This window comes from Actinia tenebrosa, unplaced genomic scaffold, assembly GCF_029948245.1.
Source record: "Actinia tenebrosa isolate PJP-AT-01 unplaced genomic scaffold, QUT_ActTen_1.0 PGA_scaffold17__23_contigs__length_9995812, whole genome shotgun sequence".
In the NCBI taxonomy this organism is placed as follows: Eukaryota; Metazoa; Cnidaria; class Anthozoa; order Actiniaria; family Actiniidae; genus Actinia; species Actinia tenebrosa.
This window is the reverse complement of record NW_028292577.1, coordinates 6,473,917-6,496,311: the sequence shown is the minus strand read 5'-3', so window position 1 is coordinate 6,496,311 and position 22,395 is coordinate 6,473,917. Positions and strand designations below refer to the sequence as shown.

The 22,395-nt window shown below is 38.8% G+C and overlaps 1 protein-coding gene across 1 annotated transcript; it reads left to right on the top strand.

Moving 5' to 3' along the window:
- Positions 1-239: 239 nt before the first annotated feature.
- Positions 240-22,182, top strand: LOC116292722 (TATA-binding protein-associated factor 172). Its single transcript, XM_031700080.2, has 44 exons — positions 240-340; positions 418-541; positions 1,237-1,351; positions 1,820-1,969; positions 2,370-2,545; positions 2,927-3,066; positions 3,466-3,592; positions 3,967-4,035; positions 4,577-4,666; positions 4,995-5,090; positions 5,381-5,557; positions 5,746-5,886; positions 6,176-6,433; positions 6,743-6,856; positions 7,349-7,504; positions 7,623-7,768; positions 8,115-8,280; positions 8,883-8,993; positions 9,367-9,425; positions 9,596-9,680; positions 9,780-9,856; positions 9,945-10,062; positions 10,323-10,616; positions 10,994-11,104; positions 11,187-11,340; positions 11,825-11,931; positions 12,387-12,588; positions 13,092-13,240; positions 13,712-13,864; positions 14,342-14,402; positions 14,780-14,856; positions 15,360-15,511; positions 15,753-15,830; positions 16,004-16,067; positions 16,375-16,440; positions 16,760-16,901; positions 17,366-17,496; positions 18,099-18,215; positions 18,455-18,603; positions 19,093-19,239; positions 19,726-19,803; positions 19,877-20,006; positions 20,556-20,647; positions 20,899-22,182. The coding sequence occupies exons 1-44, from the start codon at positions 330-332 to the stop codon at positions 21,158-21,160; spliced, it is 5,622 nt and encodes a 1,873-aa protein (XP_031555940.1). The 5' UTR covers positions 240-329; the 3' UTR covers positions 21,161-22,182.
- Positions 22,183-22,395: the final 213 nt, after the last annotated feature.

The window sequence follows — 22,395 nt, the reverse complement described above, 5'->3', positions numbered from 1 at the left end:
CGCGTAAAATTGATACAAAAATATAACAACACTTTTGATTGGTCAATTCAAATGTCTCTTTTTTGATTGGCTCTTGATTGAGTCTAAAAAAAGAGCGGGAAAAGATTGCCACGCGCGTCCGATACAAAACTCTACTCTCTCGGGTGGGGAAAAACATTTTTCTGAGAACAAAATTCTCCTCTCCCTACCTGTGGTGGTGATATTTTGGTCACGATTTGGGGTCTGGGAACGAGAGGAAGGAAAAAATGTCTGCCACCATGACAAAGAGTTCTAGATGACAAGAAAATGTTGAATTAAAAATTTATTTGCTTTAACTTTAGAGCTTCAAGATGGCGACAAGGTCAGTATATAAGCCTAAATTGCAGCTAATTACCTGATTTTTTGTAAAATTTATGGATTGTATTTTTTTTGCTGCAGACTTGATCGCCTGCTGCTGTTGTTGGATACTGGTTCTACTCCTGTTATAAGGAAGGCTGCAGCTACACAGCTTGGTGAAGTACAGAAACTACATCCACATGAGCTCCCTAATCTTCTTGCTAGGGTATCTTTTAGCACTGTTCTTTCTATTCAGAGAGTATTGTTGTATGTAGGGTTTTACTCCTTCAAGTATAAACTTACGTACTATAAAATACCTCAATATTTCCCCTCCTGTCATTATGTCAAACAACAGCTTGGATCTTTCTAGTATTTCCTAAAGATTTAAAGAGACCTTCAGCAAATTTTAGTTATTTTGCACACAATGATGAATAATGAACACAGTTTGAAATCGATGTGGTCAAAATGATTTTAAGTTCATAATCAATTTATCAATTAGTCCTCTGAATATTTGGTTCAGAAATATCTCCAACAAGATATCTCTGTGATTAAATATGTTTATATTTTATTAGCAAATAAGAAATTTGAAATATAACGTGCATGCTGATTGGTTGCTACCATGTTTGTCTATATCAGAGGGCATAGACACGATCACGCAAAGTCACCCAAAAATATTTTACAAAGCGATGTGAAAGTGCTGTGTAGGAGCTGTAGAGTACTTGAAAAGCAAGAGGAACTTTCACTATGCCTCATGTTCCTAAGCTTGCTTATCTCATGCTCTACAGCTGTCACAGTACAGAGATGCTGTACAATATGTGTTCACATTTATACTATCGATTGTTTCCAGTGCATTTTGTACAATAAATGTTCAATGTTCGTAAACAGCAAATATCGTTATGATTCCTGTTTTGATCTTGGCAGGTCCACACATTCCTTAAAAGTGATAACTGGGACACTAGGATAGCTGGTGGACAAGCTATTGAAGCTATTGCTAATAATGTTCCCATGTGGGATCCACCAGGAGTTCAAGTTAAAGGTAAAGGTGTTCAGGATTACTCTTATTATTTGTCCTTACAAAATTATAAGAGAGAGTAATGTCAGGTCTGGTTCAATAGCCAGCGTGCATGAGCATAGGTGATAATGGAATTTCAATTCCCAAGCTACCTCCTTAAAAAAACATTTATTTGTATTTTTAGCAATAATGCCATATAACAATCCTTTGATTTACCTCACTTGCTCGGTCTTTTAATATGGGAAAATATCAGACCTCAGTCTTTTATGTACAGACCTTAGTCTCATATTTTCCTGTAAAGACCTTGCGCTCTGTTGGAATTTCAACTCAGAGTGCTTCAAATCCTCTACCCCCTGGTATAAAAGACAGGTGGCAGGTGGAGAGGGAGGGGGGGGACTTGTGATGCACTTACACTCCATCAATGGGAATGTTAAACAGAAACAACATCCTAATATTTGGTGTTTTTCTTCTTCTACTTGTATTTGATAATAGCTGAGGCACAGGATAGTAGTTCAGTCAGCAGTATGGAATCAGAGCAGCTTGAGTTTTCAAAGTTTGATATCAAAAGAGTCCTTCAACATGGTGAGCCATTGGTTGGGTCTTCTGGTGCAGAATATGAGTTGCCTGATGAGGATCTTGCTGGTAAGATACTGTACAAAATAATGTCCATTAAATAATACACATGATAATATAATAATATTATGAAGATATAGGAAGCTTCCTCCTTTTTATTGGTTGGTCCTAATTATGATAAACCTGCTTCTTAAGAGCTTGCTCCCTTGGCTGCTGGCGGCGGGGTGGGGAGGGTGGGTGCGGTTGGCGTGTCTGGCTTCTTCGGGGGTCGGTGCGGCCATTTTTCTTATATTTTTCCCATATTATTCTCTTTCATTCTTACTCTTTCATTCTTTTATTCATTAGTTTTCCTTTCTATTCCTTTCTCGATCCTTCCTTTCTTCTTTTCTTCTTGTCATTCTCTTTCACACACACACACACTCCCTTCCTTTTTATACTTTTTTAATAAAAATTTTGCTGTTTGTTGTAGGTCTGGACCCAAAAGAAAAGTTAATGTATCAGAAGAAAATGGTGCGTAAGAGACTGGGGCTTGATATAATACCTGGACTTGATGTAGGGATGGACAAGTTGTTTGAGGATGAGGACTTGCTCGTAAAACCAGAAGAGACAAGACCCCAAAACCTGAAGAAGCAGTCCTCTTTTGAGGTATGTTCTGATTTTTGAGTTTGTTGTAATAATAACAGGCCTCTTGCATGTGACATCAAAGCACCTCAATTTGAATTGAAGGACAAAAGAATTTCAATCTCATGAGAATTGGAAACCTATTGTTATGTCCTCCAAATTGAGCTACACTCCAAGGTGCTGCAAGGGGTCTGTAGGATGGGAAATGCCAAAGGAAAAAGGGATGTGGTTCTGAATATTATCCATACCTCCCTCATGGCTCCAAAGAGATTGGAATTCCCACAGGGTTATTGCAAGCTGGTTCTTGGAAGGATACATTTCTCTTGGTTCATAGGGAATTTGATATTAAACCCATTCCATTTCTTTTTTATGTTGATTATGTTACTGCTACTGGAAATCTTTCAGAGTGCAGCTGATGCTGTCGCAGCAGAAATTGCCGCCATCAGCTCCTCTTCTAAACTGAGTGCTAGAGAAAAAAACAGAGCCAAGAGAAAAGCAAAGCTGTTGGCCAAACAAAGATCAAAAGATGCTGGTGATAATGCAATGTAAGTTATTGATGGTATAAAAAATAAATTAAGATTAATCTTTTGAATGTCCATATCATGGTTTACAGTTAGTTGTTACATCCTAGTTGATTATTGCATGGCTTAAGTTGATTGCTTACCTTTCTTTTTACCTATTGTGATTGGTTCACCATGGTTAAATCTTTGAATAGTAGCACAACAATGTATTGTCAAAGATTTATTATCATGCATGATCAAATTTGTATAACTTTTTATCAGCGATAATTTAGCCTTTAAGGAAATATTGCCATTTTGGCTGATTGGGACCCTTGTGTTTAATTACCAAAGCAAGCCCAAACAGTAAAATATTTGTGGATGACAATCCAATAACATAATATAGGTGTTTGTACTGAGGTGAACTGACTTAATTGTTGTCTTTAGGAATGATGAGGATGATGCACCATCATCAAAGAAAAGAAAGACAGCAAGTGTTCTAGTGGAACAACCTGCCGACTCAGATAAAATTGTTGTAGACAATGTTACTGATGTTGCTGCCACTTTTGAAGAGGTTTGTTCCCCAACTCCCACCCCACTTCACTTAGACATGTTTATGTCCATCGTAGGAAATCAAGGGTGACAGTGACTCACCCGTTACCTCTGGGGCTCTGGTTTAACTCCTGGACTGAGCATGACCTCCCTTGATTTAAGAGGTTTTCTCTAAGTTCTCTGGTTTTTCTTTTTTCAAAGACTTAGAAAGCTAAATTTCAATTTGATTTGAGAATTAGCCATTCCTTGACTTTGATCATCGAGGTTGTTTGTGCATATCATTAAATATCTTAAATGTTTTAAATATTTTAGTTTCAAACTATTTATCATTAGCATTTTGATGGTCTCTTCAAAAGCACACATGTTATAAAACCACTTTGTCCTTCTTACTTTCAGTCTGGAGAATGGCCATTTGAGGCATTCAGTGAAGAATTATGTCAGGAGCTTTTTCACCAATCATGGGAGGTAAAGATGATTTATTTAACATGCATGTAGTGGTAGTTGTTGTGTCCGCGTTGGAGCAAACCTTTTGTAAAAGGCTGTTTACAGGGAGGGATAGCTCTCAAATGATGATGGCAGTGGTGGTAGTAGTGGTGGTGGTGATGATGATGATGGTGGTATTGGTGATGATGATAATAAAGGTGATGATAATGAAGATGATGATGATAAGGATGATGGTGATGATGCATAATAATGATGATGATGATGATGGTGACGGATTATAAAGGTGGTAGTAGGGATGGTGATGGTTGTGGTGGTGGTGATGAGGATAATGATGGTGATGATGATGATGGTGGTGGTGGTAGTATGATGGTGATGATGACGAGGATGGTGATGGTGACAGTGATATGACGATGGTTATATTTCTATCATCATTTTTTTCATTATGATCATTATTATTTGTATTAGTACTGTAGTAATAGTAGTAGAAGAAAATTTTCTAATCATCGCTTGGTTAAAATAATACCCTTGGTTAAATAATAATCGATATTATTGTTGCTGGTAGGTTCGGCATGGAGCAGCAACTGGTCTGAGAGAAATTATCAAGGTGCATGGAAAAGGTGCAGGAAAGGCTGTAGACACCCTTAGTCAAGATGTGAGTATTTAGGTTCAGGGTTAACATTAATTTTGATAGAATAAAATATCAAACCAGATAAAAACTAATTACTGTAGTATTAGATTGTGCAAAATCTTGTGTAACAATCATAGTTCTTGCTATTTTACTTTTCTTGGGTTCTTTATAACAGCAATAACAACAGTAATGACAACAATAAGGACAACAGCAACAGCAAAAATAGCAGCACTCACAGGCATAACAAGATAAATAATAGCTAATTATTTTGCCTTCTGAAATATTCATTTTCTCTTATCATTCCAATCTAAAGGCAGTTCCATAATTACTTCTCACCTTTCTTGTTAATTAGCTCCAAAACCAGAACATGAAATGGATGGAGAACATGGCTGTTCATCTTCTTTGTGTTCTTGCACTGGATCGTTTTGGAGACTTTGTCTCAGATGAGGTAAGTAGTTCATGGTATTCTGATGCAAAAATGAGTTACCAATAGCAATGATAGCTCTTCTCATGTTTTAAGGGCTAAAAATAATGTCTTGAGAATAGGCAATGTTCAGTCAAAATTTATGGCCAAACCCTCTTAGACTGGTCCATTTGACTGGTCACATTGATTGGTCTCTGCTACTGTAAGTGCAAAGTGGCTGGCCATCATGTCTAGCTATTGAGCAGACATTATTTTTGACCCTGTGTTTTATCAAAACATTTTTACAGGAAATTTTTTTTCTAAAACTGTTTTAGGTAGTGGCACCGGTGAGAGAAACTTGTGCACAAACTCTTGGTGTTGTGTTGAAGCACATGGATGTAGAGGACTGCAAGAGTGTCATGACGGCATTGTTGACACTTCAGGATCAGATTGAGTGGGAGGTCAGACATGGTGGACTGTTAGGAATCAAATATCTGTTAGCTGTAAGACAGGTACAGTAGACCTCTTTGTTAAATACTTGTTACTACTGTTTATTCTATCCATCCATCCATCCCTTCCATCTTTCCTTGCATCTGCTTGTCAGCCCACCCTTTCCTCCATTCATCCATCCCTGCAAAACTGTTTCTCTCATATCAGGATGCCTTCATTGTTTGTTGTTGTTGCTGTGTTCTTCCATCAGGATTTAACAACAGACCTCATACCACTGGCATTGCACCCAATCATGTATGCATTACAGGATGATGATGATGACGTCAGGGCCTTAGCTGCCTCAGCTTTACTTCCAGTCATTGAGGCTGTAGTCAAACTAGCACCTGATAAAGTAAGTCCAATCACTACTTGATTTTATACCATCAACTTTTGACAGAATGAATAAATGAATGAATGACAGTTTGACGGACTGGCCGACTGACCAACAGACCAATTATTGTTTAATTAGCTGACGAAACAACTGACTGAACAAATGAAGTAACAAACAAATGAAGGAAGAAGGGAAGGAAGGAAAGAAGGAGAAATGAAAAAAATGAATGAACGAATGAATAAACAAATAGATTAACCAATAAAGGAATGAATGACTCTCAGCTCATTCACCAACTGACTGATTTTTTTAGGTGCAAGAGCTTCTGATGATATTATGGGATACATTAATTGAGCTAGATGACTTGACAGCCTCCACCAATAGCATCATGTCGTTGCTTGCTGGCATGCTGGCTTGTCCATCTGTTAACATAGATCTTCTTGGGGCAGCAGGTTCACTTACTGAGCTTGTTCCTCGACTGTGGCCATTCTTGAGGCATACCATTAAATCTGTACGACTGGCTGCTTTGAGGACACTCAAGACATTGCTTGTGGGTTCAGCATCAAATAAGGTATTAAATGACCATTAATTAATAGATATTAAAAGGGAAAGTTTAGTTCGTAGATTGAAAGATTCATGGAGGAAGACTTTGTATGCGATTCTTAGGTTGAGGAAAAGACTGGTTTGAGTTGGTATTGCAGTGTATTGTGGGACTGTTTATGGGGATATATTTCCAAAACGGTGTCTATTTTATCTCCAAAACAGTCCAAGAATGCACTGCAATGATAATAATAACAATAATAATAATACTGATGATGATGATGATGATGATGATGATTTATGAAGATGATTTTTACAAATCGATTTCTTTTCATTACAGGATTCAGGAGTTGAGTGTACGTGGTTGACTCCCATCATGCAGGATGCTTTCAGGCACATTTTCCAGAGATTTATTCTTGAACCTGACCTCAAAATACTTGAGTTTAATTATGAGGTATGAAACTAACAAATAAACAAATATCCCTGCTGTAACGCTCATGTTTACTTGCAGTTCACTAAGGATCAATTTTATGGATTCTTAATAATCACTGTTGGGCTGATCTAAGTCAGGGCAAGGCTAACTTAGATAAATTTTAATTTAGCATGTTGGGGTTAACAGAGGGAGTTGAACAGGGGATCCCAGAAATATATATAGTCCTTAAATCAAGGGAAATAAAATAAACTTCACATTCACATATGATACCAAGTCAAGGACTGAAACTTTAAATCACCTCTTATCCCAATATAATACTGTAAAACAATTATAAGCATAGCTTATTAAGCTCTAAGTATTGGTGGCTTTCACAGCTGCCATGTTGGATGAATTTAACTAAAGATTTGTTGTTAGTCTCTTTTGTTACGTATATCCTCCAACATGGCCACCATGTCTTTTGTTATTTCATTCTCTTGGGAATGATTGAAAATCAGCAATATGTATTTCATGTAGGTTTGGTGTGAATTGCTGTGCAAGAGCTCCAAGAACTATCTTTCAGCCTCAGTGGTTCCATTCCTTAATAGCTGGATAGGTATCATGATGCTGCCTCCGTGTGTTCCTATAGAATCTTCCTTACTTCTCCAGGCATTACACAAGCCCCGTAACAAGGTACCACCAAGATACCTGAATATCATTTTATTGAACTCATAGAGTGGATTCTTTTTACAAAATATAATAATTATATGAAATCCTACATCTACACTTGCATCTACACTTTGTCTTCTAGCTTGATAAAAGCCAAGACAAAGGTGCAAGAGGGCGTGGTCAGCTTGTGGCTGAACCTACCTCAGAAATGATAGCAGGGGTGCCAATCAGTATGGAACAATCAGAAAGAGAGACTGCTGTGCTGAGAGCTAGATTGGCTGCTGCTAAGTAAGTGTCATTGATTTACTGTACAGTAGTTATTCCAAAAGGTTTGGTGATGGTTGTAAAGGAAATTGAGTGCACTTGTTAAAATGCACTGTCTTTTAAAAGCCTACCATTATTGTTGCTGTCATTATCACCATTATTTGCCATCATCATCAACATCATCATCATCACCATCAACACCACCACCATCATCATCACCCTCATCATCACCAACATCACCATCATCATCACCATCATCATCAACCACAACAACTATCATATTATCATCATGATCATATTTCTATCAACTGTTAAAGTGTATTGTAATTTCATTTATCTATTTAACAAAGATTTATAATACCTTCATCAGATGCCTAGGGCTGCTTGCATCATATTTGTCCAAGTATCCTGGAGGGATGATGCCGACGCCATTGGATTACCTCATGCAGACATTGGTTTTCCCTCTGATGTCTACTTCAGGGACTCAAAGAATGTGTGCTGCGTTGATCCTGGAAGAATGGTCACTTTGTCACCAGGTACAATATGGCTTGAAACCATTGCAGCATGTGAACGCATTTGTATCACGTCGTTACAGGGTCTGGTGCACACAAACTGTACGCAGAATGGATATGAATAATTATACTGGTGGCATGGTTGGCTGCTATGCCACTGTAGTATATGACTGGGTTCATAGGTTACATCCTCACCAACAGAACCATTAGAACCATATGTGTGTGTTAAGTTTGTTTGATGTGTAGTTCTCTCCCTTATTTTCTCTGGGTTCTCCGGTTTTCCGAAGGTTGTGTGTTGTAAGTAAAGAATGTAGTGGTAGTGTGTGTAGAGGGAACCTTGCAGAAGAGCCCCCTACGAGGAGTGATGGTTGTTAAATGTATAGTTTTTTAATGACTGTATATTTTATAGGTATAAGCCTGTTAACGATTTGTGATTCGTGATCGTTATCATTTATTTTATTTATTTTAACAATGTTTATAAAGGGATGTCTCATTTAGTAGAACTAGTTTAAAAAGTTGTTATCAGGTCATATATTGTAATCACTTGTCTATTTTGAGGTATAAACAGCTCAAGTGTACAACCACATTTCATAACTGTTACAATTCGTGATTGCTTTGTATTTAAGGGCTGCCAGTGTCCCCCAAACATAATACAACAGCTTAATACCATGTTATCTGAACAAATTGTATATGATGAGATTGCAGTGCTTAACACAAGATTACAGACTGACTGTCAGGTATGCCTTATATCATTATCTTACTGTAAACAACACCATCATCATCAATACCACCATCACCAACATTATTACTATCATTAGCAGCGCAGCACTTTAAAAATATTTTTCAGCATTATCACATTGTGCCATCACCATTGTCATCATCATCATCATTGTCATCATCATCACCTTCAATGTTATCATTATCGCCATTACCATTGTCATCATGACCATCATCATCTTCAATGTTATCATTATCACCATAACTATTGTATTCATCACCAACATCATTCCTATTCATCATCATCATTATCAATGTCATCATCATCATCATCATCATGATCTTATAAACATGTTGGGATTATCTTGACTTGTTTTTTTTTTATTGTTATAGAGTTTACTGATTGCTCTGAGAGACAAACATATTGATGCTCCTGCTGGATCACAACCAGGGTTAGTTTAATAACACTAGTTTTTTAGAATTTGTAAGTTTAATTTAATACATGTTAGTGAAAAATTCTATTAAATTGACCAAGCTCACAGCACTGATATTTCTCAATACTCTTGTATGTTACAAAGGCCTGATAGTATTTTGTAATCATCCTTTTTTCCCTCCATCTTAGCTGCTACACTGTAGATACAGCAACCCAGCTGGCTACAACATTATTCACAGAATTAACCAAGGCCTTGCCAGCAGCTGAAAGGAAGGTTAGTCTAAGATTTGAGTGAAAACTAGATGTGATAGATAATGCTTGGACATGTTTTCCACTCTTGGCAGGTTCATGATGCTTAGATCTTTTCTTGTAGGTTTTAGAAGCAAAGAGGCGGCACTTGATTGCAACAGTAAGCCAGATGCAATGTGAATACAATAAACTCCACATTAGGTAAAATGCTCTGATAAAATGTTATCTATATTGCAAGACAATATCATGGTACATTTTATATTAATCTTAATGTGTGGTTATTCTACAGGGTGCAGTGTAGTATTGCTTGTACTCTTATTGCACTGAAAGAGCTTCCTTCCAAATTAAACCCTGTTATAAGACCAGTGATGGATTCAATCAAGAAAGAAGAACAAACAATACTTCAGGTATGATATTCCAAAACCTGGTCCAAGGCTAGAGCAAGAACCATAAAGCATGCACACTAAAACAGAGAGAAGAGGGCTTAGAATGGAAAAATGTAGCAAATAAAGTGTATACATAAAGATTGAGGTCTGAACATTTATTGGGTATTAGCCAAAAATGTGTGTGTGTGTGTGTGGAGAGGGGGGGGGGCTATAGCCCCCCTGCCCCACCCTCTTTATGGTAGCTGTTTACTGACCAGTAATTTTTCATTTTGTTTCCACAGAAAAGAACGGCAGGAAGTCTGGCTTGTCTTCTTCAGCTGAGTATGCCAAGAGCACCCTGTCCAAACCCAAAGATCATTAAAAACATCTGTTCTTTTGCATGCTGCGATCCATCTGTTACACCAACTGTTAACCTGATATTAAGTATCGATGCAGAGGAAGCCCCACCCTCGCCGTCTGTGTCGGGGGCTACCCCTTCATTTAACAACTCTACTGGTTTAAATGTGAATGACAAAGGACCTGTTCTTCATTGTGATCAGTATAATGGTATTCTTACCTTAGTACAACAACACAAGGTAGGATGGGATTAATGTCATTTATTACATTTATTACTAGGGAGGAGAGGGAAGGGAAGTGGAGAGGAGAAAAAGATATTTTGTTCAATGCTAATCCTCTTAGTCTAGGACCTTTACTAAAATGTCTTGACTTATTTTAGAGGCAGCTTGGGTGCAAATTGGGAACAAAAGGTAGTTAGTAGTAAAGTGAAAAAAGTAAAACAAAGAAGAAATAATAATCAAACTGGTGTAAAGAAGGGGTAATTAAATCTGTAGAAAGTGGGCAGCATGTAAGGGGAGAGTCAAGAAAAATTTGAAATGGCATGTCTCCCCCCTCCCCAGATATCTTAAACAAGTTCAGTGCCACTGGTTGTTCTTATGTGCTGGTTTGATTCTAGAACGCTGCAGCTGCTGTGTCAAAGAAAGGAGGGCGTGGCAAGGTATCCACCTCTACTATTGACAATGCTGCTATGGCAAACACAGAAAGCACTAACCATGAGGATAATGAGGTAAAGACCTGTTGCTATGATAACAACACTGCCATTGTGACCTTAGGGTAAACAATATTATTTTAAACTATTTGTTTCGCAGTCTTCTAGAGTATTATCAACACAAAGACGAGGTGCAGAATTTGCTCTAATAAGGTTGGCAAAGCACTTTGGTGAATCAGTCCCTAGCAGTTTGCCTAAACTGTGGGAAACAATGGTTCAGCCTCTAGGGACTATGGTTAGCAACAAAGTATTAGGTGAGTGTAGAACAAGGTGATCTAAGTCAGGGCACAGCCAACTCACAGATCAAACCCTGAAACAACCTTTTGGCTGATCTTAGTCACTGACAGATCAAACCCTGAAATGACCTCTGTGCTGATCAAAGTCAGGGTATGGCTAACTCACAGATCAAACCCTGAAACAACCTCTGGGCTGATCAAAGTCAGGGCATGGCTAACTTAGAATTTAGCATGGGTTTTGCAGACAGAAGAAAACCAGGGTAACCAGAAAAAACTTAAATGAAGAGAGAGATCTAGCAAACTCTACTCTGATATATGATGATTTTAGGAATCCAATATCTTACACCCTAGAGGCCAGAGGTGAGTGCATCATCACTGACTACACCACTCTTGATTCCCTGCAGGGGCAGACAGCATTCTGTCCCAATACACTTGCAAAGATTCAAAGTGGTGTGAATCTTTACTCATATTATTATTTTGGGATATATGCTTTAACTTTTAGCTGATGAGAAAATCCATATAAATGAAAGTGATGCTCAAGTTTTGGTGAACTCACTACAAGTTCTAGAACTGCTTACTCCTCACATTGAGAAAACATTGTTGAATAAGGTATTATGTGTGTGTGTTTACTGCATATTGCTCTCAACATGATGATGATGATAATGATGATGATGATGTGTGGTGATGAGCATGAACATAATCATGGCTAATGGTGATGATGATGTTATGGCATGTTGATGGTGATGAGCATGGAGGTGATGTTGATGCATTATGATGATGATGAGCATGGATGTGGTGGTATTCATGATGATGGTGATGACAAGGAAAATGATGGTTGAAGGACAGTATAAATGATGAAAATGCTGATGATTAGAAGAATCAGAATGAAGACAAAAAACTACAACATGATGATTATAATGATGAAATTAATAACAGTGATAGTAGCAACTACAGCGATGATGGTGATGAGGGTGTTAGCAATGATGATCTTTGCGATTACATTAGATGTTATGCTAAAATAATACTCATTTGATAATTGTATATCTCACTGTTTTCACCCACAGATTGTTGAACTGCTTCCCAACCTCCTGCTGTGCCTGCAGCATCCATTTTGTGCAGTGCGTCACATGAGTGCCAGGTGTGTGGGTGTCCTGAGTACTGCTGCCACCCAGCAAACCTTGAAGACAGTCATAGAAGATGTCATTCCTCTCCTCGCTTCAGGGGATAGTGTGATCAAGAGACAAGGCGCTGTGGAATCTGTCAACCGTATCTTTTCATTATTAATCTTTTCTTCATGGCTTTTCTTCCCTATCTTTATATCGTAACTGTTATACAGGCATAGACAGAATGTTCATAATTGTCAAACGTCACAAACCACTATGGACATATCCTATGGGGTCACTCCCCCCCCCCCCCTCCCTCAAAAAAGTCTACCAACACTCCAGTTTTAAAGTTCTCTGTTGCTCAGGGTTAGCCACAACTTTGTGCAAAATATTCCTGTGTTCTAGAGAAGCTCCATGGAATTTCAAAGTGTTTGTTTGTCAAAGTTGCGCATTCTTTACTTTACCGTTGGCATTTATGAATATTTAGACAATTATTCAAGGCTAACCCTGAGTAAATGAGTCTGCGATGAAGGAACACACAGTGGTAACATGCAACTCGTAACTGGTCTATTGAAAGAGTCGCTGAAGGCACTCTAGGACCCCTGGGTATGCCCTTGAACTTGTTCAAACTTATTAAAAAACTACATCTTCTTAACTGGGGTTCAGATGTAATTGAGCATATGGGTATTAATATTGTTCCTTACGTTGTACTTCTGGTTGTTCCGGTATTGGGATGTATGAGTGATCAGTGTGAAGATGTTCGTCTCTTAGCAACACACTGTTTTGCTACCTTAATTCGGCTAATGCCTCTAGAGGTAGGTTCAACATGTAATAATGTTCCATTTGCACTCCCTATTTTGGGGAGCATATGATGTCATATAGTGGTCCATGTTGGTTGTGGTTTCTTTTGTCATGTCATCCAATATGGCTTCCATTCCTTTTGTCCTTTTATTCTCACGGAATAAAAGAAAAAGGTGCTCACCAATGGACTTCTTTGTCAATATGGCAACCATCTTAGATCACAAGACATTATGGGGCATTCAGGGGGCAAATAAAGCTTTGTTACAGTTTAATGTCATCGATTAAAATCAACAGCCCACCACAAAAACAAAAAAAAGAATGAAGAAGGCACATTGATCACCTTTACCCATCAAAGACAAAACACGAAACTCTATACAATATTGTTGTCTTTGTTTTGTTGGTAAGGCAGCTCAGTGCCGTATTGTCAAAGAAAAGCAAAGAAAATTACATTACTATCGTAGTCCTAATTGCTCATTCATATTCAGGCAGGCATACCTGACCCACCTCACATGTCAGCTGCTCTCATTGAGCAGAAACAGAAAGAGAGAGTCTTCCTTGAGCAGCTTCTTGATGCTAAGAAACTACAAAGCTACACAATCCCTGTACCAATTAAGGCTGAACTGAGGAAATACCAGCAGGTTAGTATCATCTTAGTCTCCCTCGTAGCCGTTTTTAGTCTCATTCCATTCCCCCACAGTGCACTTCTCTGGGGAGAGAAATGAACTGTAGGGGGATGTAGCAAGACTAAAAATGGCTGCGAGGGGACTAGTAATGATCATCTCTCCCATTCATTCCATTTCATCCATCCCATGCAATCCTATCCGGTCCCACCTGACCATCTCTTGATCATTATTTAAGTAGTTCCTATTCCATTCCTCCCTACCATTTTTCCCATTGATTTTGATTGATTGCATTCCATCTCTTTTGATCATACCCATTTGCTTCATCCATACACCTAAATCCTTTTCATGCTATTATGTTTCATTTAACTTTATATATCCCATTTTTGATATCATTTCCATTTCTTCTTGATAATTCCATCTCATCCCAGTTTGTAATTCGCTCAATTCTGTGTTGTTCAATTCCATCCTAGTAATCTTTATTTCCTTCAACAGGACGGGGTCAACTGGTTAGCCTTCTTAAACAAGTACAAACTACATGGAATATTGTGTGATGGTATCCTTTGAACATAATCTAGCATATAAAATATTATGCTGGTGCACAGAAATATATATTCCTTTGTCTAAGTTTGAAAGGCAAGGGGCATTCTGTTCTATGCATGAAGAACAACAGATATAATGGAGCTTTAGTTTTGAAGACGAGGACAAGGATGAAAATATATCATCAGACTTCTTATGGTCAATACTACTTGTCCTTGTTATCAAATCTAAAGCTCTCTGGTTACAGCTCAAGCTAAAATAGAATACACCCTGATCACTATCTCTGAAAAAAAAGAACTAAACACAGGGTGAACAATAACCCTCTACCTGGTCTGTTAGGTAGTAAGTGGTTTTCTCTTTAGTGTAGCTATAAGTTCTTAACTTGTTGTCTAGATATGGGTTTAGGGAAGACTTTACAGTCAATATGTATTATGGCAGGGAATCATCATAATCAACTACAAAAATTCAAGGTAAGATTAATTGGCAATGATGTTTCAAAATAGGGACCCAATTTGTTTGATTTAGGTGATGGGTACTGACAAATACCCCCTCCCCCTTCAGATAACTGTTAGAATGCTTGATACTGGACGTACGTAGTGACAATTTCTATGTTGCAGAAACATGTTGTTTAGCATACATGCAAACAGATAGTACAGATAGAACAGATAGTTTGGAGGTATTTGAGGACAAAATCCAGAGTTTCACTTCCACAGGCGAGTATAGGTAACTGGGTTACTGGGTATCCCACCTCTCCCTTTTGAATCGGATCTGTCAAGGACCTTGTCATGAAATCTGTTATGAATACAGTACTAAAGAAAGATGACGTCTGATAATAGAAGAATCTGATCTCCCCACCCCCACCCCCACTCACAATTTCATTTCTAACTACATTGCTCCATACCTGGACAACCCTTTGTTTAGTAATCCTGTTCTCATCTTATGGTATTTCGTTTTATCCTCTATTGATTGACAGGAGACAGCTAATCCAGACTGTAAACCACTCCCCTCTATCGTCATATGCCCTCCAACTTTGACTGGTCACTGGGTGTACGAAGTAGAAAAATTTGTCACTAAAGATTATTTAAAACCTTTACATTATACTGGATCTCCCATCGAGAGACAGAGGTAAGAGGGTGTGGCATACACGTGTACATTTATTACCTCATGCATTTTAGTATCGAATTTGTCACTCTCCCATCGAGAGACAGAGGTAAGAGGGCGTGGCTTGCGCGTGCACATTTATTACGTCATTCACGAACATCTTCACACTGGTCTCAAAATTGTTTATAGCATTTCAAAGAAAAGAAGGTGTGAGTCATGAGGCTGTCGGCATACACGTGTAAACTGTTTTCATTTTCATTTCCAGATTGCGCTCTAAAGTCAAGAATCACAACCTTGTTGTAGCCTCATACGATATCGTCAGGAATGACAGCGATTTTTTCAAGTTAGTAACTTACTTCCCACCCTTCTTAACTTACCCTGTGGTAAAGTTGTGTTCCTTATACATAGCTCTTATTAACCAAGTGCGAGGTCCGTACCGTAAATTATGGACCGCAAATTGACCAATCATAGCGTGTAAAATTACCTTGCCATATAATAATAAATGTCATTTTTCAGGTCAATAAGATGGAACTATTGTATTCTAGATGAAGGGCATATCATAAAGAATGGGAAAACAAAGGTATATTATTTTCTATATAAAATATTTGAGATATAGCACCATCACATGCCATGCCCATAATACAGCTTGGGTTGCCTGTGGTTAGATGACAATGAAATCCCTTTGCTCTCGGGAATTGAATTATTTCTCATGTAAAACGATTTTATTGTTCCTGCCATCTAACATGGCTGCCATCACGTGATGATGCAAAACCTCTATATAACCTGAGTGAACTAGGGTGCTGATTGGGAAGCCACAAAGCTTTGTCATTTGTGCATATATACCTCATAAGAATGGAACGAAATCTTTTATCACTTATTTTTCATAGCTTTCTAAAGTCATTAAACAGCTTCAAGCAAGTCATAGATTAATCCTCAGTGGAACACCCATACAGGTTAGTAAATATAATTACTTTCACTTTACGTGATTTTCTGATTCATGTGGAATGTTCATCATCTGAATCGCAAGTCTTGAGTAGAATGTTTATGGCTGAAAGCCCATGTCAGTGTTTGACTACTATTTGGAGCATATAATGAGATTCGAGGAATTTTATCAGCTGAAGGGAATCCAGCAATTGTCTACATTTTGGGTGTACCGTGCCGTGCCCCGCCCCCGTTCTGTTTGCCTCAAACATACACTGGTAATCAGAAATGATCCAAACTCCAAGGTGACCACGAGTGTGGTGAGCTAAGAGTCTTTTATCCTTGTTACAGAATAATGTACTTGAGTTATGGTCATTATTTGACTTCCTCATGCCTGGATTCCTGGGAACAGAAAAACAATTCCAGGCTCGCTATGGTAAACCGATTCTACAGAGCAGAGATGCCAAGTCCTCATCCAAAGAACAAGAAGCTGGTTAGTCTTGTAAGCTAAGACCTAGCCTGCGTAGTGGCCCAAAGTGGGGGGAGGGGGTAAGGGGTAAGGGGTGGGGGGGCCTGTGTAGGAGGGGACAGGAATTTGGGCCGCTATGCAGGCTAACTTAGACCAAGTGGGGTGGTATTGCAAGATGTTGCTTGATTAATATGATGGGTGTGGTCCCTTGTTATTATTGGTCACTTAGGATGTAAATCTGTTTGGTCAGTGGGCGTGGTCACTTGCCTTCTGGGTCTATTTCAGTGGGTGTAGTCACTAAATGGGACGGTCACTTTAGTTGGTCACTTGAACGGTGCTTACTGTAGGTCGTCACTGTGGGTGGTGCTTACTGAACATCGTCCATCACAGGTTCAGCTTCCTTCGTAGAAATTTATCACTGGAGGGCAGTGTTTATGGATGATGGTCGCTTACTGGATAAGATGGCTCATTGTTTACTTGGTTTGTAGGTGCACTTGCGATGGAAGCTCTACATCGCCAGGTCTTACCATTCATTCTTAGACGTCTGAAAGAAGATGTACTGCAGGATCTACCACCAAAAATTATCCAAGATTATTACTGTGAATTAAGCCCAATACAGGTAACTGAATGACTGACTTGGTAGTTTTGTAATCATCGGATTTTTAAGGATTGTTCTCCCATTTATTAGATAGAGGGTGGTCTGCTTTGATCAGCCCAGAGGTTGTTTCAGGTTTTTGTTCAGATTTGATGCTGTCTTTTGAAGGTCTGTGTAAGCAAAATATTGAAGGGTGGGAGAACTACGTAATCTACTTAAGATTACCAAGGGCGGATCCAGGGGGGGGGGGGGGTAAGGGGAAAAGGGGGACTGAAGCCCCTCTTCAGCAGAACAAAAAAACAAAACAAAACTGAATTAGATGCTTTATTTATTGTTTTCCGTCGTGTTGACGGAAGAAACTCAATTAGACCCCCGCGTAAACTCTATTAGTCCCCCCCCCCTAAAATTTTGGCTGCATCCGCCCTTGCTTACCTATAAAGAAATGCGGAAATCAGGAGTAATAATAAAAATGAAAGTAAATGAGTGGGAAAGAGAAAGGTAAAAATGGAAAGTAGTTTGGAAAATGGAAGGAAATGAATGGTTCGAGTCCACAATATTTGTTTGTCCCTTGTCTATCCACACACAGGTAACCCATACTGACCTAATGATTATATTTTTCATGACAGGTTCAACTATACGAGGATTTTGCAAAATCACAGACAAAGAAAGGACTGAGTGATTCTTTGTCTCTAGTGGACGGTGGACAAGACAAGGCAAAGAAAGGGTCGACTCACATATTTCAGGTACGTAACATCCATCCATGGGTAGCCTGTGGTAAGGGTCCTAACTATGAGCCTACCAGTGACTAGGGGCGCAAAGAATGATCCTTGCGTGACGTGGCGTCGAACCATACGCTATTTTATTTTCCCTCCCTGCTCTTTAAGGATTGGTCGCTCAAAGATGCTATTCGCAATCCGATTGGCTAATATTTTATCTTTAGATTACCTGGTATGTATTGCTCTTGTCTCTCTTGTTTTACCAGGCTCTCCAGTATCTACGTAAGGTGTGCAACCATCCATTATTAGTGTTAACGCCACAACATCCTGAATACGAAAAGATTACAGAACAAATACGGGACTCCAAGACATCTATACGGGACATACACCATGCTGCTAAACTGGTGGCGTTGAAGTGAGTAGGAAAACTGATTCCTTGGGGTGCCTGTGGCTTTCTGGTTCGCAGTGGGGGTGGAGTTTAGAGCCAGGATAGAAAAATGACTCTGGCTTTCCAGGGCTTTATGTAGGCTCTAGTGTTTGCTGCAAGCCTTCATTATCATGAGTACAGCGGCACCACAGCACAAACGCCCATTGGACGCCAATAGGACGCTTACATGATGGCGTCATTTGACTCCCACTACCATAATGCTTTGCGAATTTTTCTTATTCAAATTTGTATTCCTTCACGAGAAGAGTAAGAAAATTGGCATTAGTTAACTCAACAAAAGAAAGTGTGCTAGGTAGTCTGGTAGTAGAGGTCAATGACGCCATCGTGCAAACGACCTATTTGTGACGAATAGAAAAAATCTTTTTTATGTTATGAGTATTCCAAAGGAGGCCCAAATAATAAATCACTCAATAATTTGTTCACGCTTCATTGTTTTCACACTTCATTGTTTTCCAGGCAACTTTTACTTGATTGTGGTATTGGCATCAGTACATCAAGCTTATCTGGTGACTTGGCGTCAGAACCAGTTGTCTCTCAGCACAGAGTACTGCTCTTTTGTCAGATGAAGAGTATGCTGGATATAGTGGAAAACGATCTACTTAAGTATGTCTTGCAATCTTCTTAAAGTAGATTCCGTATGAGTAATTGTATACCCCCACGGTTGTATGGGTATGGGTATGGGTATGGGTATGGGTATGGGTATGGGTATGGGTATGGGTATGGGTATGGGTATGGGTATGAGCATGAGCACGAGCACGAGCACGAGCACGAGCACGAGTACGAGTACGAATATGAATATGAGCATGAGCATGAGCATGAGTATGAGTATGAGTATGAGTATGAGTATGAGTATGAGTATGAGTATGAGTATGAGTATGAGTGAGTATGAGTATGAGTATACCCCCATTACCGGTCTTGGCACGACACTGTACTGTCTTAGTCCCAGTTTCCTTAGACTAAATTCTGTAGGAGTAGGAGTAGGAGTAGGAGTAGGAGTATATCCCCGCTGTACCCTTCACGGCACGGTAGCGTCCTATCCATGGCAAACTTGTGATACTCAGTACTAACACGACTTTTCTGACCAATCAGGTGTCACTTGCCCAGTGTGACGTACCTCCGTCTAGACGGCACGACTCCAGCTGGATCGAGACAATCTATTGTGCACAGGTCAGTTTCACATTCAGCTTTATGAATTGTTAAATACCTTCATTTTCAAAAGATTATCAATATCTTGGTTTAGATTCAATGACGATCCTTCAATTGATGTGTTGCTGTTAACGACGCACGTAGGAGGACTGGGGCTTAACCTCACTGGTGCCGACACGGTCATTTTTGTAGAGCATGACTGGAACCCAATGAAGGACCTACAGGTATGTTTGATGACGTAATCATTATGGTGGCTTGAATAATGTGCACGTGTAATTCAATAAATTAGTAACTCTTGAAAAGAGACTTTGTTTATATTTAACTCGTGGATACGCGAAGCGTAGAAACGAGTTATTGTGAGGGGTCTGAATATGCAAATGTGTCACTCACTCGCTCACTCACTAAGATGTTAGCAGATCGATAATTAAACGTTTATCGATCGTCTTACGTCATCTGATTACGAACGTTACACGACACTAACAAGTAAAAAGCTCTTATTCAGTATAGACTACTTTCGCTATTTATATGACGAAATGAACTGCTGATGTTTCATGTGGGATATTTCTAGCACTGTGGACTGCTAACCGAGCGACGTGATTTTGAAGTCTTTACTAATTCATCCATAAGGCATCCGACTCGTATACGAAGGGTCATGGGGTCGATTTTTTCTGACTTCTCGATGTCTACTCCATTATTTTATTATTATGACATATGATTATTATTATTATTATTATGGCATATCATTATTCTGATAATTCTGTTGGTTATTTCAGGCCATGGATAGAGCTCACCGTATTGGTCAGAAAAAGGTTGTCAGTGTCTATCGACTGATCACCAAGGGAACACTAGAGGAGAAAATTATGGGGTTGGTAAAAAATTCATTTCTTTCTCATTTTCATCGTGCTTTTTTCCTACTTCTTTTTTTTTTAGTTTCTCATTTTCTTAATAATTTTCATTCATTCATTTTTTCATCTCTCCATCCGCATCTTTTCTTCAAAAGTTTGCGTTTCAGAGCTCAAAAGTTTTATACATTGATTTCTTAATTTATCTCTTTCACCACAAGCAATTTTTAGACCAGCTATTAATATAACTCAATCCACACCTATTCCTCTCCAGTCTTCAGAAATTCAAACTCACCATCGCTAACACAGTCATATCCCAAGACAACTCGAGTCTGCAGACCATGGACACTGGCCAGCTGCTTGATCTATTTTCAGTCGAGAAACAAGGCAATGAAACGAAGCACGAAGCTCTACGAGAATCCGAGAAGAGCAAAGTGTCCCTGAAGTCGATGCTTGAAGACATGGGCAAACTGTGGGATGAAGATCAATACGAAGCTGAATATAATTTAGATAACTTTATTGAAACGCTAAAATAGTGAAATTATTTGGCTTGGCTAGCTGTTTTGATAACTTTAGCATGTGCAGGGTGGGTGGGGTGGTTCTAAAGGCGTGTGAAGCAAGAGCTATCACAGGGAGCCAAATTTAGATTAAACTGCTAGTCAAAAACAAAATCTGGAAAATATATCACTTGAACAAAGATGGCTTTGGGTCTAAGGAAGCGTGCTCAATAATAAAAGCAAACAGAAATTATCAAGCAATACGATTTTTTTTTCTGCGCGCCTTTTTTCCTAATGTAATTCCCCTTGATCGCAGTATGTCGGAAGATGCAGAAGTGTATTTCATTTTCGTCTAGCTCTTTTTCCTAACTTGGGCTCCCTGTGTATCTATTATATGAAATGATCGATTCAGTGCAATTGAAGAAGAGGGGGTGGTTTAGGCAAGGAAAAGAGTGTTGGACTTGGGGTGTGGTAATCCCCGTTTACACTGGCGATTTTCCCGGCGATTTTTGCTGCGATTTTTGTGGCAATTTTCGGAAATATGAAATCTTTTGTCTCATCCTTCAAAAGAGACATTCGTCTAGGAAAATCTTGGTATCCTGAAAAAAACTTTACAAGTAAATTCTTTATCATTATTTATTATGGACAAAATCGCAAAAAAAATCGCAGCTAAAATCGCTAGTTTAAACGGGGCTGTACACTGATACCATACCAGCATGGATATTTACGTGGTCAAAGGGTGGAGTCCATAAGATAAGGTGAAACAATCCAATAGGGAAATGGAACATATATGATATAATATATCTTTGATTTCCTACGCTGGACTTTCTGCTTGAAAAAAAGATTGAATAACTCGATGTTATTTCCCATATTCTTGATAAAATCAACGCAAAATCCGCTTTCTTTAGAAGATGGATAAAAAATCATCCAAAAAGACAAATGTAAACTCTGTTTTATAACGTTTTCTATTTTCTTTTACCCTGGTTAAGATCCTGTAATACGATTCAAAATCAAGAAAGAACTATTGCTAAATGAATAAAGAAGTTATTATATTTGAAATAGATCTGTGTAGCTGTGGTATAGCCTATGACTGACTTCTATCACTTAGAAGTTCCCATGCCCAAACAACTGGACTTCAGAAGGACGCCTTCTCCTATCAATGTAATTTCTAAAATAAGCTTACCTCGGTGTCCTTTTGAGTGCTGTGATCTTTGCAAACCTCGTTTCCAGCTCGTACTCCATCACACTCTTCATGAGAGGGAAGCCTCCTCCTG

Bases quoted from the DNA above. Each gene is read 5' to 3' on its own strand.
- LOC116292722 (XM_031700080.2), top strand. The intron at 9,426-9,595 runs GTTAGTTTAATA...CCTCCATCTTAG, and splicing joins CCTGCTGGATCACAACCAGG to CTGCTACACTGTAGATACAG. The intron at 18,604-19,092 runs GTGAGTAGGAAA...ATTGTTTTCCAG, and splicing joins GCTAAACTGGTGGCGTTGAA to GCAACTTTTACTTGATTGTG.